At 40.9% G+C, this 15,093-nt stretch overlaps 1 protein-coding gene across 3 annotated transcripts in view; it reads right to left on the bottom strand.

Annotated features, from left to right (window-relative positions):
* KANSL1L (KAT8 regulatory NSL complex subunit 1 like) overlaps positions 1-15,093 on the bottom strand; it is a 406,715-nt gene that overhangs the window by 48,215 nt on the left and 343,407 nt on the right. For all 3 annotated transcript variants that reach the window (XM_053698780.1, XM_053698779.1, XM_053698781.1), the window contains 2 exons: positions 7,551-7,660; positions 7,083-7,242 (listed from right to left, as the gene is read on the bottom strand). In XM_053698780.1, the coding sequence (XP_053554755.1) occupies positions 7,083-7,242; positions 7,551-7,660 (270 nt within the window). The remainder of the gene's footprint in view (positions 1-7,082; positions 7,243-7,550; positions 7,661-15,093) is intronic.

The raw sequence follows: 15,093 nt of genomic DNA on the forward strand, positions 1-15,093 counted from the left end.
AAGCTTCTGGGAGCCCCGGCACCTCTAGGAACTTGTCCATTTTACATAGTTTCTCTGGGATGACCAACTTTTCACAATCATCCAGAGTGGATAATACCTCCTTAAGCAGAATGCGGAGATGTTCCAACTTAAATTTAAATGCAATCACATCAGGTTCAGCCTGTTGAGAAATGTTCCCTGAATCGGTAATTTCTCCCTCAGACAAAACCTCCCTGGCCCCATCAGACTGGGTTAGGGGCCCTTCAGAGATATTAATATCAGCGTCGTCATGCTCTTCAGTATCTAAAACAGAGCAGCCACGCTTACGCTGACAAGGGTTCATTTTGGCTAAAATGTTTTTGACAGAATTATCCATTACAGCCGTTAATTGTTGCATAGTAAGGAGTATTGGCGCGCTAGATGTACTAGGGGCCTCCTGAGTGGGCAAGACTCGTGTAGACGAAGGAGGGAATGATGCAGTACCATGCTTACTCCCCTCACTTGAGGAATCATCTTGGGCATCATTGTCATTATCACATAAATCACATTTATTTAAATGAATAGGAATTCTGGCTTCCCCACATTCAGAACACAGTCTATCTGGTAGTTCAGACATGTTAAACAGGCATAAACTTGATAACAAAGTACAAAAACGTTTTAAAATAAAACCGTTACTGTCACTTTAAATTTTAAACTGAACACACTTTATTACTGCAATTGCGAAAAAACATGATGGAATTGTTCAAAATTCACCAAATTTTCACCACAGTGTCTTAAAGCCTTAAAAGTATTGCACACCAAATTTGGAAGCTTTAACCCTTAAAATAACGGAACCGGAGCCGTTTTAAACTTTAACCCCTTTACAGTCCCTGGTATCTGCTTTGCTGAGACCCAACCAAGCCCAAAGGGGAATACGATACCAAATGACGCCTTCAGAAAGTCTTTTCTAAGTATCAGAGCTCCTCTCACATGCGACTGCATGCCATGCCTCTCAAAAACAAGTGCGCCACACCGGCGCGAAAATGAGGCTCTGCTTAAGCTTTGGGAAAGCCCCTAAGGAATAAGGTGTCTAATACAGTGCCTGCCGATATTATTATATCAAAAATACCCAGATAAAATGATTCCTCAAGGCTAAATATGTGTTAATAATGAATCGATTTAGCCCAGAAACAGTCTACAGTCTTAATAAGCCCTTGTGAAGCCCTTATTTATGATCGTAATAAACATGGCTTACCGGATCCCATAGGGAAAATGACAGCTTCCAGCATTACATCGTCTTGTTAGAATGTGTCATACCTCAAGCAGCAAGAGACTGCACACTGTTCCCCCAACTGAAGTTAATTGCTCTCAACAGTCCTGTGTGGAACAGCCATGGATTTTAGTTACGGTTGCTAAAATCATTTTCCTCATACAAACAGAAATCTTCATCTCTTTTCTGTTTCTGAGTAAATAGTACATACCAGCACTATTTCAAAATAACAAACTCTTGATTGAATAATAAAAACTACAGTTAAACACTAAAAAACTCTAAGCCATCTCCGTGGAGATGTTGCCTGTACAACGGCAAAGAGAATGACTGGGGTAGGCGGAGCCTAGGAGGGATCATGTGACCAGCTTTGCTGGGCTCTTTGCCATTTCCTGTTGGGGAAGAGAATATCCCACAAGTAAGGATGACGCCGTGGACCGGACACACCTATGTTGGAGAAATAGCCATCAAAAACAGAACTTTCCAAGATAAAAGCTTAATATCAATGGAATGAAGGGGTTCAAACGGAACTCCTTGAAGAACTTTAAGAACCAAGTTTAAGCTCCATGGGGGAGCAACAGGTTTAAACACAGGCTTAATTCTAACCAAAGCCTGACAAAATGCCTGGACGTCTGGAACTTCTGCCAGACGCTTGTGCAAAAGGAAAGAGCAGAAATCTGTCCCTTTAAGGAACTAGCTGATAATCCTTTGTCCAAACCCTCTTGGAGAAAGGACAATATCCAAGGAATCCTAACCTTACTCCATGAGTAATTCTTGGATTCACACCAGTAAAGATATGTACGCCATATCTTGTGATAGATTTTCCTGGTAACAGGCTTTCGTGCCTGTATTAAGGTATCAATGACGGACTCGGAGAAGCCACGCTTTGATAGAATCAAGCGTTTAATCTCCATGCAGTCAGTCTCAGAGAAATTAGATTTGGATGACTGAAAGGACCTTGTATTAGAAGGTCCTGTCTTAGAGGCAGAGTCCATGGTGGAAAGGATGACATGTCCACTAGGCCTGAATACCAGCTCCTGTGTGGCCATGCAGGCGCTATTAGAATCACCAATGCTCTCTCCTGTTTGATTTTGGCAATCAGTCGAGGGAGCAGAGGAAACGGTGGAAACACATAAGCCAGGTGGAAGAACCAAGGCGCTGCTAGAGCATCTATCAGCGTCGCTTCTGGGTCCCAGGACCTGGATCCGTAACAATGAAGCTTGGCGTTCTGGCGAGACGCCATGAGATCCAACTCTGGTTTGCCCCAACAATGAATCAATTGAGCAAACACCTCCGGATGGAGTTCCCACTCCCCCGGGTGAAAAGTCTGACGACTTAGAAAATCTGCCTCCCAGTTCTCCACGCCTGGGATATGGGTTGCTGACAGGTGGCAAGAGTGAGTCTCTGCCCAGCGAATTATTTTTGAGACTTCTAACATCGCTAGGGAACTCCTGGTTCCCCCTTGATGGTTGATGTAAGCCACAGTCGTGATATTGTCCGACTGAAATCTGATGAACCTCAGTGTTGCTAACTGAGGCCAAGCCAGAAGAGCATTGAATATTGCTCTTAACTCCAGAATATTTATCGGAAGGAGTTTCTCCTCCTGAGTCCACGATCCCTGTGCCTTCAGGGAGTTCCAGACTGCACCCCAACCTAGAAGGCTGGCATCTGTTGTTACAATTGTCCAATCTGACCTGCGAAAGGTCATACCCTCGGACAGGTGGACCCGAGACAACCACCAGAGAAGAGAATCTCTGGTCTCTTGATCCAGATTTAGCAGAGGGGACAAATCTGTGTAATCCCCATTCCACTGACTTAGCATGCATAATTGCAGCGGTCTGAGATGAAGGCGCGCGAATGGCACTATGTCCATTGCCGCTACCATTAAGCCGATCACCTCCATACACTGAGCCACCGAAGGGCGCGGAATGGAATGAAGAATACAGCAAGCATTTAGAAGCTTTGATAACCTGGACTCAGTCAGGTAAATTTTCATCTCTACAGAATCTATAAGAGTCCCTAAGAAGGAGACTCTTGTGAGTGGGGATAGAGAACTCTTTTCCTCGTTCACTTTCCACCCGTGCGATCTCAGAAATGCCAGAACTATCTCTGTATGAGACTTGGCAATTTGAAGGCTTGAAGCCTGTATCAGGATGTCGTCTAGATACGGAGCCACCGCTATGCCTCGCGGTCTTAGAACCGCCAGAAGTGAGCCCAGAACCTTCGTAAAGATTCTCGGGGCTGTAGCCAACCCGAAGGGAAGAGCTACAAATTGGTAATGCCTGTCTAGAAAGGCAAACCTTAGGAACCGATGATGATCTTTGTGAATCGGTATGTGAAGGTAGGCATCCTTTAAGTCCACTGTGGTCATGTACTGACCCTCTTGGATCATGGGTAGGATGGTCCGAATAGTTTCCATTTTGAAAGATGGAACTCTGAGGAATTTGTTTAAGATCTTTAGATCCAAAATTGGTCTGAAGGTTCCCTCTTTTTTGGGAACCACAAACAGATTTGAATAAAAACCCTGTCCTTGTTCCGTCCGCGGAACTGGATGGATCACTCCCATTACTAGGAGGTCTTGCACACAGCGTAGGAATGCCTCTATCTTTATCTGATTTGCAGATAACCTTGAAAGATGAAATCTCCCTTGTGGAGGGGAAGCTTTGAAGTCCAGAAGATATCCCTGAGATATGATCTCCAACGCCCAGGGATCCTGAACATCTCTTGCCCACGCCTGGGCGAATAGACAAAGTCTGCCCCCTACTAGATCCGTCGCCGGATAGGGGGCCGTTCCTTCATGCTGTCTTAGAGGCAGCAGCAGGCTTTCTGGCCTGCTTGCCTTTGTTCCAGGACTGGTTAGGTTTCCAGGCCTGCTTAGATTGAGCAAAAGTTCCCTCTTGTCTTGAAGCGGAGGAAGTTGATGCTGCACCTGCCTTGGAATTTCGAAAGGCACCAAAATTAGACTGTTTGGCCTTTGATTTGGCCCTGTCCTGAGGAAGGGTATGACCCTTACCTCCAGTAATGTCAGCAATAATTTCTTTCAAACCAGGCTGAATAAGGTCTGCCCCTTGAAAGGAATGTTGAGTAATTTAGACTTTGAAGTCACATCAGCTGACCAGGATTTGAGCCATAGCGCCCTACGCTCCTGGATGGTGAATCCGGAATTCTTAACAGTTAGTTTAGTCAAATGAACAATGGCATCAGAAACAAATGAGTTAGCTTAGTTCTAAGCTTGTCAACAATTTCAGTCAATGGAGCTGTATGGATGGCCTCTTCCAGCGCCTCAAACCAGAATGCCGCCGCAGCAGTGACAGGCGCAATGCATGCAAGGGGCTGTAAAATAAAACCTTGTTGAATAAACATTTTCTTAAGGTAACCCTCTAATTCTTTATCCATTGGATCTGAAAAAGCACAACTGTCCTCAACCGGGATAGTGGTACGCTTTTCTAAAGTAGAAACTGCTCCCTCCACCTTAGGGACAGTCTGCCATAAGTCCCGTGTAGTGGCATCTATTGGAAACATTTTCTAAATATAGGAGGTGGGGAAAAGGGCACACCGGGCCTATCCCACTCCTTACTAATAATTTCTGTAAGCCTTTTAGGTATTGGAAAAACAGCAGTACTCACCGGCACTGCATAGTATTTATCCAGCCTACACAATTTCTCTGGCACTGCAATTGTGTCACAGTCATTCAGAGCAGCTAATACCTCCCCAAGCAATACACGGAGGTTCTCAAGCTTAAATTTAAAATTAGAAATCTCTGAATCAGGTCTCCCCGAATCAGAGACGTCACCCACAGACTGAAGCTCTCCATCCTCAGGTTCTGCATATTGTGACGCAGTATCAGACATGGCTCTTACAGCATCTACGCGCTCTGTATCTCGTCTAACCCCAGAGCTATCGCGCTTGCCTCTCAATTCAGGCAATCTGGATAATACCTCTGACAGGGTATTATTCATGATTGCAGCCATGTCCTGCAAAGTAATCGCTATGGGCGTCCCTGATGTACTTGGCGCCATATTAGCGTGCGTCCCTTGAGCGGGAGGCGAAGGGTCCGACACGTGGGGAGAGTTAGTCGGCATAACTTCCCCCTCGACAGACCCCTCTGGTGACAATTCTTTTATAGATAAAGACTGATCTTTACTGTTTAAGGTGAAATCAATACATTTAGTACACATTCTCCTATGGGGCTCCACCATGGCTTTTAAACATAATGAACAAGTACCCTCAGTTTCAGACATGTTTGTACAGACTAGCAATGAGACTAGCAAGCTTGGAAAACACTTTAAAGCAAGTTAACAAGCAATATAAAAAACGTTACTATGCCTTTAAGAGAAACAAATTGACAAAATTTGAAATAACAGTGAAAAAAGGCAGTTACACTAACAAAATTTTTACAGTGTATGTAACAAGTCAGCAGAGCATTGCACCCACTTGCAAATGGATGATTAACCCCTTAATAACAAAAACAGAATAATAAATGACAAAAACGTTTTTTAAACACAGTCACAACAACTGCCACAGTCTACTGTGATTGTTACCCTCCTCAAACACGACTTTGAAGCCTTTTGAGCCTTTCAGAGATGTCCTGTATCATGAAGAGGGAAGCTGAATGTCTCTGTCAGTATTTTTAGCTGCACAGAAAAGCACTAAAATAGGCCCTTCCCACTCATATTGCAACAGTGGAAGAAAGCTTCAGGAAACTGTCTCTAGGCAGAAATCAAACCAGCCATGTGGAAAAAAACTAGGCCCCAATAAGTTTTGTCACCAAACATATATAAAAACGATTAACATGCCAGCAAACGTTTTATATTACATTTTTATAAGAGTATGCATCTCTATTAATAAGCCCGATACCAGTAGCTATCACTGCATTTAAGGCTTTACTTACAGTAATCCGGTATAAGCAGCATTTTCTAGCAAATTCCATCCCTAGAAAAATATTAACTGCACATACCTTATTGCAGGAAAACCTGCACGCCATTCCCTCTCTGAAGTTACCTCACTCCTCAGAATATGTGAGAACAGCCATGGATCTTAGTTACTTCTGCTAAGATCATAGAAAATGCAGGCAGATTCTTCTTCTAAATACTGCCTGAGATAAACAGCACACTCCGGTACCATTTAAAAATAACAAACTTTTGATTGAAGAACTAAACTAAGTATAAAACACCACTCTCCTCTTACGACCTCCATCTTTGTTGAGGGTTGCAAGAGAATGACTGGATATGGCAGTTAGGGGAGGAGCTATATAGCAGCTCTGCTGTGGGTGATCCTCTTGCAACTTCCTGTTGGGAAGGAGAATATCCCATAAGTAATGGATGATCCGTGGACTGGATACACTTAACAAGAGAAAACAAAAACAAAAAAAAACCTCTCCTGTATCCATTCTGCACCTGTTCAAAGTAATAAGCCATCATCCCAAGGAAAGCTAAGCTCTTATAGTATTCATTATATAGCACAGAACTCCAGTTATCTATATGGCAAATCCAAATGACAGTAACTAAAGGAGCTGTGTGATTCCATTAAATGCTTTATCATAGATTAAGCTAGTTTCTGTCCATTTCACTTAAAGATAAAGGCAAATTATTTTTATATACTTTTTTGATATTTTTTTTATTTTCATGTTTGGCAACTAATTATATAAGGAAAATAGCAAATAAAAATAAGAGCTAAAACTATTAGCTGTAATGTTTGTTTATTTATTTTTTTAACAATCAATAAACAGGATATTGCATGAATAGATCTCAGCTCAAGTTTACCCAGACACATATTAGAGGACAGATTAACTTGCATGTGCTAATATACCACATACTATCAATTAACATAATTCTACCACAACAAAATCTTTCTATACCTTTTCTTGGTGAATCTCCTCATCAAATTGAGGCGACCTTTGAGCATTTTCATCGGGTGACAGGGTGTCCAGATGTCCCTGTAACAAGGCACTTGGACTGGCACAATCATCAGAAGTCTGCATGCTCCCTGACCAGGAACCAAAGCTATTGCTTGAAGATCTGAAAATACAAAATTAAACATTCAATTTATAACTGGACAACTGGCATGATATTAACAATTAAAGGTCATTTAGATTTGCTTTGTATGATCTTATAATTTCTATATACAGTGAAGGAAAGCTAGAGAAGACATACTCAAAAAGTACATTTCATATGATTTCCCTAAAGTATTATATGCATAATACAATAATTACTATTTTTATTGTATTACAACTGGAATGCATAAACAGTTTATATGAACGGAACATGCAGAACAGCATACATATATATTCACATTGAGGGGTGAAAAGAAGGAAATTACATCTAACCTATTTCTTTTATGCCACTTGTTTTGCTCCCAAAACAACCAGCGGGTTTTCTCCTTCTGCTCATGTTTTTCATGGCGGGATGCATATGTCTCATCAGACAGGTCTTCCAGCTGTCAGAGAGATGGTATAAAATGATACAATGCAAATAGAAACAATCAAATGGTTTTCAAAATTCCATTTATACGCAGTTCTTCAAAAGCATTAAAGTGAATTTAAAGTTTTATGAATAAAAGTGCAGGTATCTAAAAATACTCTCAACAGCGGCACTTTTATTCATTAAACTTTACAAAGATGCTTGTATTTAAAAATACTTACCTTTCGTTATAGTAAACATAACACCGATCCTCCGTCCGCAGCTCCTGCTTTCATTAGCATATTGATGATGAATCGGCTTCCTACAATCGTTGTGTGTCCCCTTTGGCATCCAGCTCGTGGGGCAACGTAACGACTGGAGGAAGCCGGATTGTCATCTATATGCTCATGAAAGCAGGAGCTGCGGGTAGAGGATCAGCGTTATGTTTACCAGAACGCAAAAGTAAGTATTTTAAAAACTAAGCATCTTTGTAAAGTTTAATGAATGAAAGTGCCCCTATGTTTAAGAGTATTTTTAGATACCGGGCACTTATTCATTAAACTTTACATTCACTTTAAGTACAATGTCCTTAAAGGTAATGGGGCAAAATCAAAGTGCAGCAATGAAAACAGAGCAATGATGCAAAGGGTTGTGACATTGTGAAGCTCAATGTTCCATCAGCAACATATCAACATTAAATCTTGGGAAATATGTAGTTAACTTCATGTTATTCTACCATACCATTTGGTTTGAGATGTTTTATCCTGTGCTACCGGGAATTCCAGAGATATACTTGCCCAAAGTACCAGAGAATTGTTAGCATTTTTGCTATCACTCAGTCTTAACAGAAATAGAGCCTTGTCTTTTATTTACCTATGAAAAACTTTATATATTTTTAAGTAGACAACTCAAGGTATTGATCTAGAGTCTAGACCAATTTTGGTATATTTAACGCTACTATTTGGCCTCAAAATATGATCATATACAAAAGATTCTTCAATTTTGTTTTACAAACTTTGGGTTTCTGAATTTACACAACTACTGGAGTCAAATGCCAAATGGATGTAAAAGCTTCACTGGGGTCCCCTTTGTTCAAAAACATCAGACATATTTTTGGCAATTGGAAGACTGCTAATTGCAGCTTTCCACCACACTTCTGAAATTCATGACAGTGAAGGGGTTAATCAATTAGCTTGTAAGGTTACATTTTGATGTAGTGTAGAGATTACCCTCCCATCCCCCTGAGCCCTCCCAAACAGCTCTATCCCCCCACTGGTCACCACTATCTGAGGTATTGGCAGACAGTCTGCAAATTAAAGGGACATTATACACTAGATTTTTCTTTGCATAAACGTTTTCTAGATGATCCATTTATATAACCCATCTGGGAGTTTTTTTGTAAAAAATATACAGTTTTGCTTATTTATTTTAATAACATTGAGCTAGTTTTCATATATACTGGTGTCTACAGTCCCCTCCTTGCTCCTGTTTGTGTAATCTGTCATTTCATATGCAGGGAATGGGGGGGGGGGGGGAAGGGTATCTGCACCCAGCCCCTTTCACTGGGTGTTGCAGCTAATCTTATCAGCAGTGCTCAACTTGGAGCGTCCAAGTACTTTTTTAAAAGGTTTTATACATGACTTTTAGATCAGTATCTGTGTGTGCATATTACTTCTTTATAGTAGTGTCTATTACAAGCAGTTATATGAAAATTTATGTAAGAACTTACCTGATAAATTCATTTATTTCGTAATGGCAAGAGTCCATGAGCTAGTGACGTATGGGATATACATTCCTTCCAGGTGGGGGCAAAGTTTCCCAAACCTCAAAATGCCTATAAATACACCCCTACCACACACATACTTTAGTTTAACGTATAGCCAAGTAGTGATGTGTAAAAAGGAGTAAAAAAGCATACAAAAGAGAGGAAATGGAAAATAATAGTGCTTTTATACAAAACATATAACCACCAAAAACAGGGTGGGCCTCATGGACTCTTGCCATTATGAAAGAAATGAATTTATCAGGTAAGTTCTTACATAAATTATGTTTTCTTTCATGTAAATGTTTTCTTTCATGTAAATCTAGTGACGTATGGGATAAAATACCCAAGATGTGGAAGTCCACAGAAGAGTCACTAGAAAGGGAGGGATAAAATAAAAACTGAGAAATTAAATCCACAAAATAAGTTCTTATAAACAGAAGAATCAAACTGAGACAGCTGCCTGAAGAACTTTTCTACCAAAGACTGCTTCAGAAGAAGCAAATACATAAAAATGGTAAAATTTAGTAAATGTATGCAAAGAAGACAAAGTTGCTGCTTTGCAATTCTGATCAACTGAAGCTTCATTCTTAAAAGCCCACAAAGTGGCAACTTATCTAGTAGAAGGAGCTGTAATTCTCTGAGGCGGAGACTGTCCCGCCTCCAAATAAGCCTTGTGAATCAAAAGCTTTAACCAAGATGCCAAAGAAATGGCAGAGGCTTTCTGACCTTTCATAGAACCAGAAAAGACCACAAATAGACTAGAAGTCTTCCTGAAATCCTTAGTAGCTTCCACATACTATTTCAAAGCTCTTACCACATCCAAAGAATGTAACAGTTTCTCAAGAGAATTCTTAGGATTCGGACACAAAGAAGGAACAACAATTTCCCTAATAATGTGGTTAGAATTCACCACCTTAGGAAGAAATTTAAACTTAGCCCGACAATTCAGAAACTCTTCTAGCAGAAGAGATAGCCTAAAGGAACAACACTTTCCAAGAAAGTAGTCTAATATCCAAAGAATGCATAGGCTCAAAAGGAGGAGCCTGCATGGCTTCAAAACCAAATTAAGACTCCATGGAGGAGAAATAGACTTAATACCAGGCTTGATACGGACCAAAGCCTGAACAAAACAGTGAATATCAGGAAGCTTAGCAATCTTTCTATGAAATAAAAAAAATATAAAGAGCCGAGATTTGTCCCTTCAAAGTACTTGCAGACAAACATTTATCCAAACCATCCTGAAGAAACCGTAAAATTCTAGGAATTCTAAAAGAATGCCAAGAGAATATATGATAAGAACACCATGAAATATAGGTTTTCCAAACCCGATATTAAATCTTCCTAGAAACAGACTTACAAGCCTGCAACATAGTATTGATCACTGAGTCAGAGAAACCTCTATGACTAAGGGCTCGATTTATCAAAGCCCTACGGCTGCAAGTTCTCACAAGAACTTGCTCGCCGTAATTTAACAAGCAGCGGTCACCAGACCGCCGCTTCCCTAACCTCTTCACCACCTCTAAGGTGGCGAAATTCAATCTCCGCGGTCGAGTCCGACAGAGGAGATTGACAGCTCCTGCCCGCGCGCGGGCAGGGTGCGGGATTGCGCTCGTGTGCAATGGTGATTACCTGCGGGTAATTTCGCCCTGCCACAGATGAGCAGAGGCTTACAGGGGAGCATATATACGCGCCATTGTACGCCTCAGATTTGATCAATCTAGCCCTAAGCACTAAACGTTCAATTTCCATACCTTCAAATTTAGGGATTTGAGATCCTGATGGAAAAACGGCCCTTGAGACAGAAGGTCTGTCCTTAAAGGAAGTGGCCAAGGTTAGCAACTGGACATCCGGACAAGATCCGCATACCAAAACCTGTGAGGCCAAGCTGGTGCTATCAGAAACACACAAGATTGTTCCATTATGATCTTGGATATCACCCTTGGAAGAAGAACTAGAGGCGGAAAAATATAAGCAAGTTGGTAAGACCAAGGAACTGCTAACGCATCCACCATCTCCGCCTGAGGATCCCTGGACCTGGAAAGGTATCTGGGAAGTTTTCTGTTTAGATGTGAAACCATCAGATCTATTTCTGGCAGACCCGACATCTGTACAATCTGAAAAAACATCTGGACGGAGAGACCACTCCCCTGGAAGCAAAGTCTGACGGCTGAGATAATCTGCTTCCCAATTGTCTACACCTGGGATATGAATTGCAGAAATTAGACAAGAGTTGGATTCCACCCAAGAAAGTATCCGTGATACTTCTTTCATTGCTAAAGGATTGCGAGTCCCTCCCTGATGATTGACGTATGCCACAGTTGTGATATTGTCTGTCTGAAAGTGAAAAGTTCTCTCTTTAATAGAGGCCAAGCCTGAAGAGCTCTGAAGATAGCACAGAGTTTTAAAATATTGATTGGTAACCTCGCCTCTTGAAGTTTCCAAACCCTGTGTGCTGTCAGAGACCCTCAGAAAGCTCCCCAACCTGCGAGACCTGCATCTGTTGAGACCAGAGTCCAGGAAGGATGAACAAAAGAGGCACCTTAAATAATCCGATGATGGTCCAACCACCAGGACAGAGAGTGTTGAATGTTGGGATTTAAGTATATCAATTGTGATATCGGAGTATAATCCCTGCACCATTGAATAAGCATACAAAGCTGCAGAGGTCCTTATATGAAAACGAGCAAAGGGGATCGCGTCCGATGCTGCAGTTATGAGACCTAAAACTTCCATGCACATAACCACTGAAGTGAATAATCGAGACTGAAGGTTTCGACAGACTGAAACCAATTTCATTTGTCTCGTGTCTGTCAAAGACAGAGTCATGGACACTGAATCTATCTGGAATCCTAAAAAGGTGACCCTTGTCTGAGGAATCAAGAAACTCTTTGGTAAATTGATCCTCCAACCATGACTTGAAGAAACAACACTAGTTGATTAGTGTGAGATTCTGCTAAATGAAAAGATTGAGCTAGTACCAAGGTATCATCCAAATAAGGAAACTCCGCAATACCCCACTCTCTAATTAAAGATAGAAGGGCACCGAGAACCTTCGAAAAGATTCTTGGAGCCGTCGCTAGGCCAAATGGAAGAGCGACAAATTGGTAATGCTTGTCTAGAAAAGAGAATCTCAGAAACCGATAGTGATCTGGATGAATCGGAAGATGAAGATAAAGCGTGTAAGTCTATTGCGGACATATAATGAACTTGCTGAACAAACGGCAGAATAGTCCTTATAGTCACCATCTTGAAAGTTGGGACCCTTACAAAACTATTTAAAAATGTCAGATCCAGAACTGGTCTGAATGAATTTTCTTTCTTTGGGACAATGAATAGATTTGAATAAAAGCCCAGAGCCTGTTCCTGAATCGGAACTGGTATAACCACCCCTGAAAGCTCCAGATCTGAAACACTCTTCAGAAAATCCTGAGCTGTCACAGGATTTGTTGGAACATGAGAGAGAAAATCTCCTCACAAGAGAAACAATGCTCTGAATCCACTGATTCTGAACGGAATCTGCCCAAATGTTATGAAATACAGGTAGCCCTCAGTTTACGCCGGGGTTAGGTTCCAGGAGGAATGGTTGTAAATCGAAACCGTTGTAAATTGAAACCGTTGTAAATTGAAACCCAGTTTATGATGTAAGTCAATGGGAAGTGAGGGACGCCCCTCTCAAAATTGGCATAAGTAACACCTAATACATTATTTTTAAAGCTTTGAAATGAAGACTTTAAATGCTAAACAGCATTATAAACCTAATAAAATAATCACACAACACGGATTTTACTTGCATTTTTCTGCAAACAGTTCTTTCTATGCATTCCAGTCTGCACTGATTTATAGACAGGAATATCTTGTTCCTTTGAAATCTGCTTGATAGCTCAGGTCTGGTTAAATTCATTAATTTCAGCTTGCTTGGCTTTGCTGCAACACAAGCTGACAGCTCCACCTACTGGCTATTTTAATAAATGCACTGCTTCTCAATACTTTTCAATAGCAGTCACATGACTGGAAAAAAAGGTTGATATTCTGAAACGGTGTAAATTGAACCGTTGTAAAACGAGGGCCACCCCACCAGTTGAACTGGATTAAGGGCCGCACCTTCATGCAGTCTTGGGGGCTAGCTTTGGCTTTTTATAAGGCTTGGATTTATTCCAACTTGAAGATGGCTTCCAATTGGAACCAGAGTCCTTAGGGGAAGGAGTGGTTTTCTGTTCTCTATTCTGACGAAAGGAACGAAACCAATTAGAAGCTTTAAATTTACCCTTAGACTTCTTATACTGGGGGAAAAAAAAAAACTCCCTTCCCCCAATGATAGTGGAAATCCAACTGAGAACCAAATAAACTATTACCCTGGAAAGAGAGAGATAGTAATCTAGATTTTGATACCATATCAACATTCCATGATTTAAGCCATAAAGCTCTTCTAGCTAGAATAGCTAAAGACATAGATTTAAAGGACCAGTCAACACTATACAGAACAATACTAAAAATATACCTTGTGCTATATTAAATGTTTCTAACAGTGCCTTATAATTTTTATGTCATTTTTTCCCCTCAAATGATTGTTTTACATTTTTGGCCGCTTTCCCTGTCCTCTTTGTCACGTGTTTGTCATTTTCGAATGAAAAATGCATATACGTATATGCATTTTTCATTCACTGCGCAGCCGCAACCGGAAGTGGTGGGCACATCGGCATCGCGCTCTTTGGTGGAGCAGTGCACATAAAAGGATGTGCACTGTCCACAGAAGCGTGCCTGCGTGTAGAAGCAGAAGAGCGTGACACGAAGCTGCCTGACTTCCAGCCTGCTTGTCAATGTAGCAGGTGTGATGTGCGGCACTTCTATTCTCTGTCTGTTTAGCGAACTTTGCACTTCTATATATACACATAGGGTATAATTTGTAACAACTAAATTATAGCTTACATGTTACTTCCCCCTATATATAAATATATATATGTTTTTAAAGCGCTTCCTTTATTTATTTCTACCCCGTGTCTGTCAGAGGGTGCTGCTGTGAGACATGGTGCAACCCTGGCCTTGTTGTTAGACACGGGGTTAACTTTGCTCTGCTTGCTATCAGATTTAGACCTCCGGTATAACTAACGGAGCAGGAGGTCACATGGGCTGCTCCATGCTGCTGTCTTCTGTCCGAGAGACCTGCCGGGGAGTAATTTATGGCTCTTCAAATTCCAAAAGGAAACCGTAGCTGTAGATCAGGAGGAATGTGGGTCTTCAAGTTTACTTTGATTTGTAAACTGGTGCCGTGGTAAGGATGAGCTTTTCAAAGATGTAAGCATAATTTTAAACTTCTCTCAGTCATAGCTAGGCTTAATAAAGTAATTATTGTCATGGTATCGTAATTTGTGTACAATGCATCCTGCTGAACTGTGTTTGCAGTGTACTTTTAAGTATGTGTGTATATATTTTATATGTGTGTACAGTGTGTGTGTGTATATATATATATACTAGGGATGCACCGATACCATTTTTTTAAGACCGAGTACAAGTACCGATACTTTTTTTCAAATACTCACCGTTACCAATTACCGATACTTTTTTATGTCATGACAGTTTACCAAGCACAATACAGACTAATGATTTAAGATCGCTTCTTTATAATTATGAACTGTATCTCAAAAGACATTTTGAAATAATAAAACAGTTTTTTGTGCTTGTTGTCACAAAGTTAACAGAACATGTTT

The sequence above is a fragment of the Bombina bombina genome, chromosome 1, assembly GCF_027579735.1.
Source record: "Bombina bombina isolate aBomBom1 chromosome 1, aBomBom1.pri, whole genome shotgun sequence".
Classification (NCBI taxonomy): Eukaryota; Metazoa; Chordata; class Amphibia; order Anura; family Bombinatoridae; genus Bombina; species Bombina bombina.